The sequence below is a fragment of the Emydura macquarii genome, unplaced genomic scaffold, assembly GCF_026122565.2.
Source record: "Emydura macquarii macquarii isolate MOO-44397 ecotype Brisbane River unplaced genomic scaffold, CSIRO-AGI_Emac_v2 contig_1644, whole genome shotgun sequence".
Lineage (NCBI taxonomy): Eukaryota > Metazoa > Chordata > Testudines > Chelidae > Emydura > Emydura macquarii.
The window spans coordinates 22,533,228-22,551,914 of NW_027131781.1; the positions used below are offsets into that span (position 1 = coordinate 22,533,228).

An 18,687-nucleotide genomic window follows, 5' to 3' on the forward strand; every position below is an offset into this window, starting at 1 on the left:
GTGGGGAAAAAAATACTGATTATAAATTTGCTTCCTTTCAATTTCATTGGATGTCCCCTTGTTTCTGCTCCTTCCAGATATCCACCTCTGCCTCTCTCATTGGAGCTTTATTCTAGAGAAGCTTTCTATTACAAGTAATGCTTTCCTGAGTAGCTTTAAACATGGGGCCGTAGCACTGGGCTTTTTAACATTATTAAATCATAGACTTACTATGTTTTAACTTCTTTATATTTTAGTGGCCCAAGCAGGATGAGAGTGCTTTATAAATTAAATAACTGTTAGCACTTCACATGTTCAAAGAGCTCCACAAACATCTGATGCCTACACAGGCAGGCAATAGGGTCCAGGTTGCAAGAAGCCTTCCAGAATTGCAGCCTCTGTTCCATGCCTGCTTTGAGTTAGTGCCCTTACAGAAGACTAACCTCTCCTAAAGGGGCAAGGATAGGGAGATGCTTACTGCAGAGGACATGCTGCACTCTCCAAAGATTGCCACATTAGCTCAATACCCCCAGAAGATATTGTGCCTTTCTGAGTTCCTTCTCAGGACAGTGAAACATCACTGTTCTCTGCTCAAGTTTGGGTCTTAATCAAATTCATCTTCATGATATAAATGCAAGTAAGTTAAAATTTGTGCTAGTTGCATTCTCTGCATTAAATCAACAGGCATTTTCCCCTCAAAAATTAGCTTTATTTTGAAAGAAACAGAAATGCAACAATGTTACATGCAGCGTGAGAAAAACTGCCATATACATTTTCTACCAATGCTGGATCTATAATCTCAAACATGATATACCTACTACTAGACAATAACAGAGTTAAAACATTTATTGTTTTAAAAATGAAATGTCAACAATAATTATCATCTTATGTTATGTACTGTCTGGATGGCAGTAGATCTGTAACTTCCTTACTTTAACTCAACTTTCACACTAGGGAAAAAATGTGCATAAAGGACTAAAAATCAGAAGGCCATGATGAAATGCAATACCCACTCTAAACTCTATACATGCAAATAGTTAGGAGGGATTGCATATAAAATTTTAAAAATCCACAACTATATTTTACATTTGAAAACCAGAAAATTCCAACATTAAGAAAGATGAAAGATAAAGAAAAGAACAAACAAAGGAGCTGAGAAGTACAATTGCCCTCCACATAGTACACAGTTCAGATTTTTAAATGATCTTTGTTTGAAATCCAGGTATAACAGAGAAGGTGAATGACTGGGAATATAAAAGACATACATTGGCACTTTCAATGTTTTCCTTTCATTCTTCATAAATTATAATACAACATACTGAGTATTGCTTAAAATATATTTCTCCTGAACCAAAATAATCTAGTCTTTGACAAAAAATGCAAATAGAAGGTAAAAATTCTCTGTGGAACTTAAGTCAAATCTTTCTCCTCCAAAACAACATTTTCCCCCTCATAGTTACCTTTGACACAGCAATTCATGAACCAGAGTGCATGATACAGTCCTTTGAGAGAGAACGTGGAGCTGAATCCATAATCATTCAAAGACTTTCAGCATGTCTCAGTACAAGAGAGTAACAGAAATCTACAATTTAGGCCACACTCAGACATGTGAAAAGAGGTATTTTTTATGCTCTTGGAATGAGTCATTTCTGCAGTTTGCTGTCCAGGGTTGTACACCAGGACTAACCAGAATATAGGCCCACATTAGTGCTTCTATGCCAAGGACAGAGTGTTGAGCTCCCTTAATTTCTAATTAAGTTAATAAGAAACGATGACACTCCACACTTCATAGGATCAGACCCTAAAAGCACTTAGAGCCTGAAATGGATCCTTTATTTTTATATAAAATCATGAGTCTGAGAAAGTATGCTAGTTCAGTGCAAATGAGAGAACACACACACTCCAGATGTAGTGCATGGTAATTATATTGCCTTGTTTTAGAGTTCTGCTTTTCAGTACACTTAATTCTCTCTGAATTTCAAGAAGAAACTATTCTAATATAGCAAATCCTCAAACAAAAATTGGAATTTAACCATTACAAGAATAAATTTAAAATACATCAATGTCTACAACATCCTGTGTTTTTATATCCATGTCCAAAAGAGAAATAAATCAATGAAATTATTTTTAAACCTCATACAAAGTGATGTAATAGGATTATCACACTTGTTATATGCAACCAAATGTGCACCCATTTATCAGTGATATACTGTGAAACTCTTATTAACCAAAAACATTTATAACAACGAATTTATAGATCAGACACATTGTACATAAATGCTATGTGTTTTGAAAGTATTCACTGTATTAGTTATCATGAATTGCTACCATCTATGGTACCTCCGTCTGTGCAAGGATACCAGGCCAGCTACCAATCCATAAAAAGTAATGTTTCACATACTTCATAGAGTAGTTTAAAACACATCATGATATGAAATAATTTGTATTACATAGTAATTTAATCCCTTGCCATAGGGTTAACGTTGGACAAAGTCTGGAAACTTTTTTTCCAATTTGAATTACATACATTAACTTTGCCACACACCACAGAACTAATGCATGTATTACTTCAGACATGCTTTAATTTATAATCAAAACAAAAAAGTTGTTGCAAAGATACATGTCACCAATGTGGAACACATTCAAGATTGTATAAAAGTACTGAACTGATATCCCAAAACAGGTATATGTAAGCAGTACATAAGGAAAGACTAGTTTTAATATGAAACAGTCATTTAAGTCACATACAACATAAGCAGCATGACCTTTTTATAAAATGTTACAGATACTTTTACTGGCAGGCAACATTATATATAAATGAGAAGTATGGTTATTTTATGCAGAAGTTATTCATAATTTCTATTAAGTTGAAATAAAGAAAAATGTAAGAAGGTGCTAAATTTCAACACCACTGATTTTGTAAAAATCTCAAACCAAGAAAATGCATTTAAAAATATCTAATTATGAAATCCAAATCTAATTATGAAATCCCAATCCTGCAAGCACTTTGAGGTGTTCTTAACTTCATGCACACAATTTCACAGACTTCATCAGGGCTACATTCCTGCTTAAAATTAAGTACATATGTAAGAGTGTTTGCAGAATTGGGACATATGCAGAAATGTATACAGACTGCAAAGTATATTATTTGAGCAGTCATCAGTTATACTTTTGTTTTTAATAAAGCAAACGCTAAAGTGTAATCATACTTTGTACTTCTATAGTGTCTTTCATTTGAAGATTTCATACAGTAAGCCTCCCAGTAACCTGTGAAGTTAGTACTAATCCCATCATACAGATGAGTAAATTGAGGCACAGATAGTTAACTGATTTGTCTCAGGTTACAAAGATAATCAGAAAAAAAGCCAGGACCAAAAGTAGGATTTTTGACACCCATACCCCTCTAACCTATAGATAGCACTGCCCCTTATCCAACCACTAATTACAAAACAATATTACAATATTAAACAGGTATATTAAATATTTGCACATTTAAAATGGTCTAAGGCAAAAATAAGTTTGTCAGTATTACAGACTATTTAATCAAGTTTCTGATTATTTATTTCATCTGGGATAAAATTAAATATCTTGGGCAGCCACACTGCTGAGAAGTCATTCTATAAAGCAGCATTCTGAGCCAGTTTATAAAGGAGATGGGATTATCTGCTTCCTCCATTCTCCATAAATCTCCAGGTTTGCAAGATTTACAAAATCCTTACAATATTTTGGTGTGAAGCACCCATACAACCTAAGACACTAACATTAAAAGAATTATATGATAGCTCAATACAAATTGTTTCATGTAGAGTATTACAAAAATCAGATATACTAACCAGCCCTCCTAATTCCGTAACTAGCATGGTTCTAATTTTAAGCAGGTGACATTCCTACTACCCTACTAAAAAACATGATTGTTCTTTTCCTCAGACATACTTGAATACTATTAGCTAACATACTCTGAAAAAAAATGAATCTGCTCTCTGTAAGTAGAATTCAGGTTTACACAGAGACCACATCAATATCAGTGCTATGATTGCTATTTAATTTTGGAACTTTGATGGCATTTGCTAATGCTTTTTATTTGTAGGACTAAACATTTGGTGGAAATTCACAGGTTTTCACCCCAAATGCTACCCAGTTAATACATTTGGTTACATTCATATTTAAATATTTTGCTAACAAATGTAGAAAGCATGTGCCTAATCTGAAATACTGGGATTGGTAGGGAGAGGAGGTTGGAGGAAAGTATATGGTCATTTAAAACATATCTGACTCCTACACCAGATTGTAAAATGCTCAATGGACTTCTAAGGACAAACACCAGAATCTTTTCTCTGTATTAGGAATCTAGAAGACCACACATCACTACAAACTAGCAATGAAAGCATTGTCCCTAAGACTCTGGTGGATTTTCAGTCGCTGGGCAGAATTCTGATTTCAGTTATATAAGTGTAAATCTGGGGCAACTCCACAAGCTTCACATTTGCACTGGTGCAACAGACATCAGAATCTGGCCCACAGGAACCTATGCTATCTGAACAAGATTTTGGTTTTAATTTTGGAATTTAAATTCAATACTACAAGCAAATTAGAATTAAAGCTGTAAGTAACTGGCAAAACTCTTGAAGACATTACTTTAGCAGAGATTACTACTGTAAGTCTTCAGCCACTAAGAAAAACAGCAAAACTGAAATTTAGCCTTTGGATTAAAAACACTTAGCAACTACTAATGTTGAAAACACAGGCCCAAATTCTCCTTTACACCTCAAGTAGATTCCCAGTGAGGAGATGTAAAAGGTCTGACAAAGTACCATGTCCTCTGGGAATCATTCCCCCTTTCCCCAGATACTGCAGAAGGTCCTTTAATAATGTAAACAAGACATATGTAGCCCTTTATGTTCATACATAATCTATAACATTAAAGGGGAGCTACACACATACACCAAAAGGAGAACATCTCCAAGTATCACTGAGAAGCACAGTTACAGTAGAATCTCACTAACTCATACCCAATGGGGGAACCCTGTAAAATACTGAATTGGTAAACAATCAACATTAATTAAAAGCAATGATGACATTTATGTTTCTGTTCTATATAGGTTTTTATACTGTGCTTATCTCCATAGTATCTGAGCGCCTTCAAGGAGAGCATTAAGCAACATGACTAGCATCTGTCATGTTTGACAAGTGTGGTTTGGTTTTAATGATTTATTATTATAACTCATCAACATAATGGTAAATATTATATGCAGCTCTAGTAGCACTACCTATTATTAAGGCTGCCCAACATTTTTCATTATAAAACCTCATTTTCAGTTACTTATGACTTTGCCAAATTTTAACAGTTTGGGTTGAATTTTTCAAGCAGGGTGTCTGCATGAAAATTCAACAGTTTAACTGTTTCCAAGAACAAGGTTAGGAAAAATATGTTGTGTTGCCTGTGTTAAAATAGATCTTAGAACTATTTAAATTGAGAAGCTCTAGTACTTCCATGCTTTGGAGCAGGGACCTGAAGTTTGGCATGTGGGTCATGACTTTTCCAAGCCCTATAAAAATTCATCCAAGTTTGGCCAAATTACAAGACACTGGGGAAAAAAAAATCACAGTTCACACAAGCTCAGTAGATCTGAGAGCAGGGCGACAGTATCTCTTGTGCTCTCAATGTTTCCCCAGCTGGTGCCCTGGCAACCAGGAGGAAGCACGTGATCATGTAAAATTAAAAACTGTATCATACTGCAGATGCACAAAAAGGGCCGATTTCTGGCATTCCCTAACTTTTGAGTGCTTGATTTTGCAACCTTGATGTTATTTTAGTGTTTTTAAATGTAGTGCTATGATATATTTTGTAAAAATATGGAAGTTTTAGTAACAAGATTTTACTAGCGTGCTTGGCTATTAAGTATTTGCTGAGAAGTCAGGGGGCATTGTATTTTGAAGTGTAAGCATCACAAATACTAACAATCAAACACAATGTTGCTTCATGGTTTCAAATGCAGAGCAAGAACAATTTTTTAAAATCCATAGTGCTCATCTTAAAATAAAATTCATTAGTACTCCTCCTCTTCCATGTCACCTCCTCCACCTTTTCTACTCCACCCCTCCTTTTTTATTTTATTTTTTTTAAAGTAACAGTTAGCATTGACATGAGCAAAACAGTAGTGGACAGTCATAAAACATAACCATAATAATGCTTCCAAAATATAGTACCATCAAGGCTCAGCACTAGCTGACAGCCTGTATTCATAAAGGCATATGTTCTGCCATCAATAATTCCAGTAATTCATTTTTTAATGCAAAACTTGCTTGTGATCAAACAAATACCAGTCATATTTCGGAGCTTCAAACATTTTCTGTGTTTCTGATCAAAGTTTAAATACCCACAGGCATAAAACAAAGAGTACAGAAACAGATGGAATTTCATGACTGAAGATAATTACACTAAAAAAACCCCTCAAACCTCAACTGTCTATAGAAAATGAAGTACATCATTAACAGCTACACCTCTGTAGTACATATTTCAATACTACATCAGTGAAAGTCATCCATCAGTATTCAATACAGGTGGCCCTGCAGTCTCCCTGGTACGCATCAACTGGACATCCTTTTCGGCCATACAAGTATCACAGCCCCATACTGCTGATGCTTCTGCAGTGAGGAGGCCATAAGCAGACTCAGTCATGCCTGTACAGATCCGATGAAACCATTTTTGACAAGAAGCTTCACACAAGATGGCATCCTGGTCATCATTAACTTCATGTGTACAAATTCCGCACGGATAGACTGGCTCAGAGGATGAATGACCATGACGACTGGGGTGGAGAGCTGTTTTGCTGCTCTTTTCAGAGTTGCATCCTTCAGCTGTTCCTCTAGGCTGACGGGACTTGCTCTGAGTCCCATTAGCATGACTACTGTTAGTGTTATCTGCATTATTAGAAAGGTTGCTCTCTTGATTTACTACACTGTTTCGATTAATGTTTTTTAAGTCAGCACTAACTTGGATCACGATGTCGTCTGTTCTATGGTGATGCTGATGTGTAGTGGTGTTCTGGCTGGAAGTTTTGCTTGTGCCTTGACTGAAGTCTTGCTTTTGTGCTGATGGTTTTGTCTGACTGTAAGTGTTTGGTGGTGGAACAAAAGAATGGTTTGAATCTAACTGGGGATTAAAATTTGGATTGTTTCCAGGTCCAAAGTTAGATGGCATGTCAGGGTGTGGTATCTGACTAGTATTCTGTGGAGGAATGTGGCCAAAGTTCTCACCAGGATTTGGTCTGAAGTGTTGACTGGGCATATTGACATTTTGACTCATTTGACCACTGTTGTAAGATGGTTGATTTCCAAAACCTGTGTTGTCATGTGGACCAAAATTGAAAGCATGAGGTCGATTAAAACCCATTCCCACAGGGTTCTGAGGAAGTGGGTGTGGTTGGTTTCTGAGAGTGTAAGAACCACTATATGGCGAGGACATTCTGGGCAGCATGTGAGGTGGCATTCTGAAAGTGGTATAGCCTCCAAAACCAGGGTAACCGGGATTGCTAAAATAAGGACTTCCTGAAGGTAGGGGTTTATAAGAGACAGTATTATAGTTATCATCAAATGGATTAGCAGCTACAAGGTGGTCTGAGCTTGGATTCGGTGGTGGAGCATATTCAGATGGAGGAGGAAAGGAAGATCCCTGAAAATATTTAGAATATAACATTTAAATTAGTGTAAACCTCCCTACAAGAACACATGGGCTTTCAATCATAAAGAAACTGGACTGGCAGCACTGGTGAGTGAACCAAAGTCTTCTGTTTGTGAGTCAGGTGCCACGTGGGCAGCAGCAGTCAGTGTAAGCTTTCCCCACACCACTCTGCCAGTGAGCCTTACGTCCCATCAGCAGGGAAGAGAGAGAATCATTCAGGCTCCAGGCTCATTCCTCCTTTGGCCCCTCTTGAAAGACTGCCAATATGGGCACCAGTCATGGTGATGATTTTTGAGATATGGCAGCCCCTGGAAGGGTGGATCCCTTCGCAAGTATACAAGCCTAATGCCACCATTGGTCTCTGAATTTTTAATGATGTGTCTGATCCTGCCATTCTCTCCCATACAGCACCTTTACCAAACCCAACTGAGTTCTGTGGCTGGAGTACATGCTTTGATTTTATCAAGTATTCCCTGAGTCTGAGTCTGTCTTAAGAACCATTTAATAAAACTCACAATGCCATTAAAGTGATTTAGATTAATTTCACTATTTTTAAAACTGTGCAGCTGTACAACATGCTGCTAAAAATGCTCACTGGGTGATTTTGTTTCCTTCTTTTATTTAAGAAAAGCAGAATTCCAGCAAAATCATATCTTTCATTATATCATTCAAACATAAAAACTCATATTTAAATACCATTTAAAAATAGATTTTCCTTAGTTTCATCTCAGGCCAAATTTACTAAATTAAGGGGCAAATCTTCCCCTAACCCATCCCACTTTTGATGAAGCTGTTAAGACTTAAAAAGAAAGCGATACTACTGTATCCATGCGGCAAGGTGCATAGGCAGCAGACAGGCCTGCCCAATGGGACTCTCCATCCTCTGTGAGCCAGAGGGGTCTGCTCTGTGACAGCACTTTGTGGACCTGTGGATGTGCTGGTAACATGGCCAGTAGGCCCACAAACTGCAATCTAAACCCCCTAAGCACTGGGGGGGTTCAGTGGACGCAGAAGCTGAATAAATGACTGTGGAGAGTGCCTGTGCAACAGACAGTTGTGGGGAGAGTTCTGGCCTGCTCACCCCCACACCCTGCACATAGGTCCCTCATTGTGTGCACAGAGGATGAGAATTTGGCCCTAAATATTTAGTAGCCTAGGCTGTGGAAATGATTTTCCAGATTTCTGTTGCCCTGCAAATCTTGTAAGCGATAACAAAAGAGGAGGAACCTGATCTGCAGGACCATTATAATTATCATTCTGCTGCAAAAGGAAAGCTTCATTACTGGAGAGAACTAAGAGATCCAAAAGCCTGATATTAACTGTTTATGCCTAAAACAGCAGGTTTCACAACTACTTGAACAAGCAAAAGCAGTGGACACACAAGTCAATTGGAATTGGGCATTCATATCATAAGGTGGTAACTGGCCATATATGAATAAGGTTATTCTCTTTATTTTCCACTAAGTAACTTATAGCAGATATTCTGAGACACAGTGCTGAATGAACAGAGGAGAGGTCAATTCTACATTACAAGTGATGATCAATCAGTGTTTTGCATTAGCACCCAAATCCTGTGTCTTCCCACACCCTTTCTGAAAGCCCCATTTCAGGAAATGGAAACCATATATTTCCAATGGACAGAATGTACCGAGTATGCTCCCTTCATTGGAGAGCACTATGAGGTTGGACTAAAGGTGGGGCCAATGGGTTCATGAACTGCATGGATCCATTAGTCCACAAACCTTCAGATATGGGGGAAGCAGCAGTACGCAGACACCACTCATGCCTGAAGAGTCACAACAAACAGCTGAAAACTGGAAATTAAATTCTGTTCCTCAGAACCAAGTCCACATGACTGAACAAACAGCCTGTTCACTCTGGCTTTGCATCTTTACTAGAGACCTTATATTCTCCCTTTGCAGGACACAAGCAATCTCCAGGGATTAAAAGAACTTCAATACGAGTGACTAGAAACCTGTATGGGAATGGACAGGGATCCAAGATTTCACCTAAGCACTTAATTATAAAATATTGGAAAGCTACTAATCTGCCTGTGATAAATAATTGGTATTCCTAGATGAAAGAGATAGTAATATTAGTTAGCAAAATCTGAGTGTTATTTATTCAAAAATCGAGAACACCAGAAGCAATTTACCTGTGTATTTGACTTGCGCTTTTTCTTATCTGGGCTTCCAAGTTGTACTCCTGGTCCTCCTAACCCATCCAATCCACTGTCACCACCTACAAAATTTCAAACAATATAATTTTGCTTTTGTTTCAATATAGAATGTATATGAATGTGTGCCTTTGTCACATCAAGAAAAGCATATGACAAACATCAAAGTATCACTAATTCTAGCTTAAAACTACAAAATCTACACAATGAACACATCTGGAGGTACAGGGTGCTGTAACACAACTACAGGAGTTCATCTCCATTAGAACATGAAGGCCTAATTCAAAGCCCATTAAAGTCAGTGGAAAGATTTCCATTAATTTAATTGGGTTTTGGATCAAGCCCTTGGTGCTTAAGACTTCTTCTCTCCCAAAAAAGCATTTGTTGGGGTTTTTTAAACCTTTGCATAAAACATACAACTTTCAAACGGCTGATATGAAAAATTGTCTTTCATCTCCCACATAACTTACACAGATGTGGCGTTCATCAGCCTGGGACCCCCAGTGTGCAATAGACAGAGTAAGTAGTTAAGGAAAGTGCAAGCAGAAACAAATTCTATTGGCATTCTATTAATTAAAATTTGGTATACAGTTGAGACAAGCCTCTCAGCTTGCCAGTTCTAAACTCCCATAAATGTAGGTCTTGATCATGCAAAAGGTCACCCCCAGGAAGAGTCCCACTATAATCCAGTCAGCACTAGGGGATTCCTTTGCAGGGGCCTTATGTAGCAATTAGCAAAAGCTATTTTGGTACAAATACAGTTTCCTGCAAGGTGAGGGATGTTTATCTTCTTGTTCCACTTATTTCACTTTAACTAACAGAAAGAAAATCCAGCACTTCCCTTGAAGTACAGCTACACCTTCCATCAGAATGTGACAGGCTCCTGAAGTTCTACAGGATCCTATAGTACAAACTATATTTTTTTATTTTTAAATCCCTTATAAAGCTATAGATGGATAGAGATTTTAGTGATAAATGCCCCCATTACTCTAGTATTAGTAACTGTTACTTTGTTTTGGAAATGAAGAGTAATCTTGAGCCAAAGCCTGAGCGTTTGGAAAGCCATGGACAGACGATATGAAAGTGACAGATTTTAACCTGGTAGAACCATAAATATGAACAGACTGTATACACAGCCATTCTTTTTTGTCCATGCTCTGATACCAGCCTGTCTACATCTATTCTAAAACCTGATGACAAACAATGATTCTTTTTGCTACATACAATGGAAAGAATGTAAACTGACCTAAGATTTGTACTGCCATTTGATTCTTTTTAAAAAGTGTGATGTCTCCCTATGTTTAAAATTCACATTAAAATATTAGCCAAACTCTAAATACGAATGTTCTGCTGCACATAAGAATTTGTTACTGAATGCAACACTCTCATCTAGTTACACACAGTCCAATTTTAAAATGTATTTAGGCACTTAAAAATGCAGAGGGGTTCCTAGTGCTGCTAAGAAGCTAGAAGACCTAATTCCCATTTTCTTCTGTTTAAGTGCTTTCGAATGTCCCACTAGGTGCCCATCTGCATCTATAGACACCTGTAAGTATTTGAAAATATGACCCATAGCAACAATGGCTCTGATCCTTGAGCCCAACTAAGGTCTTAATCCAAGTCGAGGCCCTTTGCACCCCCACCCATTCTCAGTCCTAGTCCGTTCTGATGCCAGTTTGGGTCCCTATCATAAATGTGAGTAGTCTGAAGGTAACTATGTTTTACTGGGGCACAGGGATGCTGGTTCCTGTTCTTTTCTCCCCACCCAGGCTCTCTATGCCAGGAAGAGATACAATTAGGAACCACTACAACAGCTCTATGTCACTTGGTATCCTCCAGCAGGCAGCTGAACCAGCTTTACAGCTGCTTTGCACCAACAGTGACACAAACTGCTCCCACACCGAGGAGAATTGGGTCCAGCATATACAAATAAAAATATCCTCAGTTATTTCAAATATTGTTGATAGGTTCCTTAGCCTAAGAGTCACTATTCTGCCCGTCAGCAGGGATTTCATTGTAGTCCCCTCACTAGGAGGGTAGCAAGTGCCATTGGAGCAATTTCCACTCAGATAACTCATACAGTACTGCTTCAGAACAAGGCTTTCAGGGAAATTACCTCCCGCCTGATGGAGGAATCCTGTTGTGTATCTGCTTTAATAATTTCCTCTTGGCTCTGGCTGTCAAAGTTAAAATCCCATCTCAATTGTCATGTAAATTATATAATTCCGAAAATATTTCACCACACACAAGGAAGAAAAGAGACCTCCCCAAACCAACAGCTATTATGACTTGAAGAAAACTGGTAAATTCAAATCCTATTAAATATCAGACATGGAGAAAATTTTATCATGTTTGAGCGTTAACATACCACAGCAGATCACAACCAAATTTACTGTGAGAATAACTCGTTGGGATTTGGAGAGAAATCCAATACTTACAGCTTGTAATATAAAATGTTGTGTCCACTTATGGTGCTATGTGAAGTGTAGCAGCCCACAGACTGTAAATATTAAATACCTCAATCAAAATGCTGCAGGAAGAAAGGATCATTACAAATGATCCCAAAATTCCAGCCAAACACATCTTCTGTCCTAGCTTGATAAACTATCTCCTCTAATTTTCCTCTCTGTTTTCAATCAACCAGAGTGTTCTCAAACATTCTTATAGACATATCACAGTTTAACAGAGACTGTCTCATTTACTCCTTCTCTTCCGTTCACAATTACACAAGCAATCTTCTCTCCCATTCTGTTCACATACCATCCGTGTGTCAACAATAGCAATTGGAAAAATATTAACTTTAAAGTATTTAATGTATTTTAGCTTCTTTTAATTAAATTCAGCAGCTGAAAATGAGAAGAGCTTAAATATGTGACCAGCCAATTCTCTGAGGACCACCAGCAAATGCTCAACTTACTGTGACAGTTCAAAATATAGCCTAAAGCTCTGTAAGGTCTGTCAAGCATAAACTCATACTCAATGATCTGATCCCGCAAACACTTAAATACATGAGTAACCGTAGTCATGTGAGAAGTCCTATTGACTTCCCTACGTGAGTAGTTCCATTGCACATGAGTAAAGCTACTTCCATCCCTACTGATTTGCAAGACTGTTTGATAATGTACTAATCTTTTGTGGTCGCAGCTCTCTCTGTGTGAGGCCAATAATATAAAAGTTAGATCTATGAATGTATGTATTTTTCCTCTCGGATTTTATAAGGATTCAATTTATACATAAAAGGAAAATTAATGTTAGTCCTAGCGTACCTCCAAGAAAAGTGAACAAGGGTCATTATCAAGCAGCCAAAATAAACTTTCTTGAAAGTCACTTCTTGTATCCACCACACAGTCTCTTCATTAAAAGGTACACTGAACATTTTGGTATTTTGCAATATACTAAAGTTAAAGTTGCAAAATGGTTTCATCATAATCTCCTGTTCACAAACATTCTTAGCTTTCTGTAAAAAAACAAAACAAAACATTTTGGCTTACGCTTTCTATGCTTGTCACATGTGAAAACTATTTCCCCCCCCCCCCCTCCCCATTTACATTTTTGAAAAAAATTTAGTTCAGACATTTCTGAATGTTTGGGGAGGGGGGTAATAAATCCACACACTTCACTATTTTACACACTCACCCACATCCACCTGCTTCACCCTCCCTCCCACTTTGGCCAAGACAGATGAAGCTTAACACTTTATATGTAAATAAACAGGCCCTGATTCTGCAAAGACTTTTATACATGTGCTTAACTGTACACAGTAAACTCAATCCGCTATCTTACAGTATGTGAAGTAAAGCACATGGTAAATCTTTGCAGAATTGGGGCCATAGCCTTTGATGAGTAAGTAGTCCCTTGGCTTGGTATGGAGGGGGGTTGTTTTAAGAAACAAACAACTAAAAGAATACAGATGGGGGGGGCCACTGGCTCAGATGGCATCTGCTGTGGTTCTAATCCTTCAAAGATTTATGCATTTATTGAAGTCAATTGGCTATTCACATGTATAAATCTATATGTGTACTTAAATGTTTGCAGGATCAGAATCTATTATTAAAATTAGCTTAATGAATCCCAGTCTTTGTGACACTGTGACATATTTTCTCTGCCTAATCTGCTAGGTACAAGGATGGCTGCTCTCCAGATGTTGCTAGAACAATTGAAAGAAGTGAATTGTAAACATCTCAGTGAAATACTCACAGCAATATTATCCTCCTCCTTCCCCCACAAAGCCTGACATCAAGAACATTCATTCCAGGGATGAAGGGAAAAGGAGCAATGAATCCCTGACTTCATTTCACCACAATTATGGATCCTTTCACTGATACTCTGTACATTCCACAGTATTTCATTCCAAAACAAATGTCTGTCTTTTGCCATTGTAAAGATACAGCTGTCACTGCGAAAACAGCTATGCCGCTGCCCTGTTAAACCAGCCTTGCAGAAAATGATCTCCAGCCTAATAGCAGCAACAGACAGGGGTGGAACTGTACTTTCCAATAAATTTCAATGAGGTCTGAGCATCAAAACTTCATTGGGACTATACAAATACTGCCATTATTAACAGAACGTAAGCTTCTCTTTTTCCAACAAATTAAAAAAACAAACATTAGTTTAGTATGATGGGTGAGAAAGTGAAAACTCCGAAGTTTGGAAATGCAATTTACTCTCTGTGCAAGAGCCTTAACATGGGCACATGATGCAGCCTATCCGTTGTGGTACTAGGCACATTGATCAATGGATACTAATATATGACCCATCAAGAAAAACGAGCAGAAATACTGCATGTGTGTCACATGGACAAGTCAACAAAGCTCCTGTAGCTCCTTAACTTTCGTACTCTCAGGCTCCAATCCTAAAAACGGATCCACAGGGTCCACACCTAGGGATCGGGACCTAACTGTACAGACTTCCCAGGGCATTCAGAGAAATGCGACTGAGCAACGCTACTTGCAAAGGCGTCTGGCTGCCACAGAGCCACCGCCGTGCAACAGTAATAATGGGCCAGCCGGCCAAGCGGCGCACACGCAGCCACATCGCTCACAGCCCAGGGGCTGCGACACGAAGTGAGCAAGCGGCAGCCGCGAGACCCTCCCTGCCCAGGGGTGCAGCGAGGCGAGGCGCGGCGCGGCGCGGCGGGGCGGGGCAGCCCCAGACGCCAGGAATGCAGGCGCTGCCTCCGGCTCCGCGGCGGCGGCTGGGGGACGCTGTGGCTCAGACTGCGGGCCGGGCGGGAGGACACAATGTCTCCTCGGCGGAGTTAGGCCCAGGACCCCGGCTGCCCTCCGGTGCCCCCGTGGTGCCCGCCCGGCTCCCCCCCGGCCCGCTCTACCTCGGGATCTCTTCAGCGCGATGGGATCCTTCTCTGGTTCCGCTGACATTACAGACGGCGGCGCATGGCTCCCACGGCAGCAGGAATCGAGGCGCTTGGATGTGGCGGCGGCGGCGGCGGCGGCCGGCCCGCGGCCCGCCTCCTCCTCCTCCGCCTGCTGCCGCAGCCGCGGCCGCCGCACGCCGGGCCGGGCACGGGGAGCTGCCAGACTTTGCAAAGTTTGGGAGCGGGAGGGCGGCGGGGCCGCCTCCGGCGAGCCAGGCAGGGCGCAGGGCGGGCTCCTCTCAGCGGCGGCCCAGGGAGGCTGCTCGAGGGGGCTGGGAGCGCGCAGCTGGGCGAGCCCCCTGCATATCGCAGGCATGTGCCTGGCCCGCCGCCGCCGCCGCTGTCAGGCTAGCGCGTCCCCTCGGCTGCGTAGAGCGCCCTCTGCGGAGCCAAGCCCCTCGCCTGCCCCTCGGAGCTGCAGACGCCAAGTCCCCTCAGCTAGCGCGCCAAAGTGGGGCTGGGAGCTGCTACGGCCCCCCCCCTCCGCCAGTCCCGTGCCAGGATCGAGTGGGGGGAAGCCCGGGAACGATCCTTTCCAGCTCCTCGCCCGTTTCCAAATGGGCTACAGCGCCCGGCAGAGGGTTGTGCCCCGCCTGTCCCTCTGTAGATGTGCCTGGGGTTTGCGTTATCGTTTGATGAAGGCTGTAGCAAAGCCATAGCCCCCTACAACCCTGAGCCTGCAGGCGGCTAAGTGCAGGCAAACTGCGTCCAGCTGGAGGCCGCTGGCAGGGCTTCCACTCACCACTCGGGGGCTGCCAGCACCTTAGACCGTAGGATCAGGTCGTAAGCCTTGGTCTACACTTAAAATTTAGGTCCATATAGCTACAGTGCACAGCAGTGTGACAAATTCCTCGCCCCAGAGCGCTGGAGGGATGCAGGCCTCACGCCCAGAATTTTTCCATCAACCTGCCTCCAGGGCGGCAGGTGGATTACCTACAGCGATGGAAAACCCCTTCCAGCACTGTAGAAATTATCTACACTACACCAATACCCTGTGCAGCTGTAATGCTGTAGCTGAGCTGAAACCTGGTCTACACTAGAAAACGAAGTCATCTTAATTATGATACACAGGCTATGTCGACACTGACGGCAGTGCATGTGCCAGATCACTTTGTCCAGTTCAATTGAGCAGAAGACCAGCTCAATCAATTCGGAAGTCGATCAAATAAAACTACCTCCCCAAAAAGCTTAGCACTGAGTCGACAGGTACACATTTCCCATCGGCACAGCGCAGTGGAGATGTCGCGCTAAACGAAGTTACAAAGTTGACAAGAGTTACAGGAGCTACTTTGCGTAGCTTAGTTCCAGAGGGGCAGCCCTCTTAGTCTGTATACAGCAAAAACAACGGGAGTTCTGTAGCACTTGAAAGACTAACAAATTTAATTTCAGCAGGCATAAGGTTTCATGGGCTTCAGCCCACTTCCTCAGATGCAGTCTGGGAAGAGGGCTAGAACCGGAGGTTACTAGCACCTAACTTGTGGGCCCAGCTCTGATGGTGCTGTAGAAATTACACACAGAAGAGGGACTGAGTTCTCCCTACTTAGCATAAACCCTTGACGTGCAATTTAGAGTCAGTCACCAATCTGAGCTGGACAGGGCACAAGTAAGAGCAAGGAGAGGAAAGAAGAAACACAATCTGAATTGGCAGGGACCTCCAAAGACGTGTTCCTGGCATACCCAGAGGCCACTGAGGCCTTCCAAGATAAAACTGGAAATGAACCAATTTATAGACGCTCATCTGGACTTGGACATGGAGATCACGATCAGAAAAAGAAGGCCAAAGACACTTTGAGAGGCTATGGAATTTGTCACAGAGCTTGAATTTTTCCTTGCAGCAGTGCAGCAGAAGAGGAAGCAGGCATTAGTGAGGAAGATGGAATGGAAGCTGATCAGCATAACCACTGCAAGTACAGCTCTGTGTCTAATATGTAAGATGAAAGAGGGGATTCTAATCTGGGTCATGACCATAACAAACAATGAAAAAAACTAAAATTTGGTTGTAAAACATGGGAAATTGGCAATAATGCATAAATTAAAGGAAACAGTTTAGTTAAGTGCTGGTTCTGTGACAAAATTGGCCAGAAAAAGATTGTTATAAATTTAAGGGAGGCCAAAGCAGACTGTTGCAAATGTCTAGTAAAAGCCTCTCCTTCAGTTTAGGAAAGAGGAATACAAAGCTGGAGGGAAAAGTTTAGAAGTGCAAGGATCAGCCCTACAGTTTTTGTTTAGATCTGGGCAGGTAATCAACAGCGATGAGAGTTTGGCAACTGAGTGTGTAATAGGATCTGTAAAAAGCACAGCGGTGATTGACACAGGCTCAATCATGACAGTTACTAAACCAGACATACTGAAAAGGTAAGGGAATATGGGATCCAAAACCAAAACAACCTAGCTGATCTTAAGTAGAGACAGTTAGTGAAAAAAGGGCACCTCCAAAAATTGGTCTGAAGATTGGACCTCTGGAATTTGAGCAAGAAGTCTGGTGACTGAAACAGGAGATGAGCTAATAATTGGCTTGGATTTCATTATGGCCAACAACTGTGTAATCAGTGCCAGGAAAGGTGTCTTACAAAGTCAGTCTGTAGAAATCCCCTTTAACAATATGGCCCAGGTGAGACAATTGGTTTGCAGTGAAGGAATTGTGCTGCCCTCGGGCAGAAACCATCATAACAGTTATATGCTGTGGTATCTTTGCAGCAAGGGAGAAAATGGGGAATGGTTGAAACCTGTTTTGAGACCCAGGGTCAATGTGAAATCTTAAGGCAGGTCTGCACTTAAAACGCTGCATGGACACAGCTGTGCCACGGTAGCACTTTAGTGAAAACTCTCTAAGCCAACAGGATTAAGCTCTCCTGTCGGTGTAGTCAATCCACCTCCCCAAGAAGTGGTAGCAATATTGGCAGGAGAGCTTCTACACGGGGGGATTAGATTGGTGTAAGTACATTGCTCAGGGTGTGGATTCTTCACACCCCTGAGTGACAGTTATACTGAAGTAATTCTGTAATGCAGACCAGCCCTTAGTGTTTAAAGTTCATGAAGATCTGAACCAAGAAACGATCCCTGTTGATTTGCTGAATGTTTCTGGCAAATAGTAAAAAAAGAGAACCATTTCAGTGATCAGCAGCATGCAATTTACCATTTCCACAGGTGAAGAAGGCTCTTGGGACTGCTTTTGTCTTGGCTTATTTGTGTTTCAAAACCCTTTTCATATGGGACACGGTTGATAGTGTTTACAGTTTATGGTACAAAATTTCACCTGGGCTGCCCCTCCTAGTCTTGATTCTGAGAATGTAGCTGAGGAAGTCAGTCAGGCTGGAAAAGCTGTTACAGAGGTAGGTGAATCAGAAAAGATTCCTCAGGGGCTGATTAAAAGAAAGACCATCAGGGAATGAAAAATCCCGCAAGGGTTTGGGTAGGAATAAAAATCAATTTGTGTTGGTTATATGAAAACATCTTAACAGAAAGACACTGTACATA

General features: G+C 40.9%; 1 protein-coding gene across 1 annotated transcript; it reads right to left on the bottom strand.

Moving 5' to 3' along the window:
• Nucleotides 1–675: 675 nt before the first annotated feature.
• Nucleotides 676–15,401, bottom strand: PYGO1 (pygopus family PHD finger 1). The gene is made up of 3 exons (XM_067555885.1): nt 15,166–15,401; nt 9,816–9,901; nt 676–7,651 (listed from the first exon to the last, which is right to left on the bottom strand). The coding sequence occupies exons 1-3, from the start codon at nt 15,212–15,214 to the stop codon at nt 6,518–6,520; spliced, it is 1,269 nt and encodes a 422-aa protein (XP_067411986.1). The 5' UTR covers nt 15,215–15,401; the 3' UTR covers nt 676–6,517.
• Nucleotides 15,402–18,687: the final 3,286 nt, after the last annotated feature.

Bases quoted from the DNA above. Each gene is read 5' to 3' on its own strand.
- PYGO1 (XM_067555885.1), bottom strand. From the start codon at position 15,214: ATGTCAGCGGAACCAGAGAAGGATCCCATCGCGCTGAAGAGATCCCGA. The intron at 9,902-15,165 runs GTAGAGCGGGCC...GAAATTTTGTAG, and splicing joins CGCGCTGAAGAGATCCCGAG to GTGGTGACAGTGGATTGGAT. The intron at 7,652-9,815 runs GTAAATTGCTTC...AAATATTTTCAG, and splicing joins AGCGCAAGTCAAATACACAG to GGATCTTCCTTTCCTCCTCC.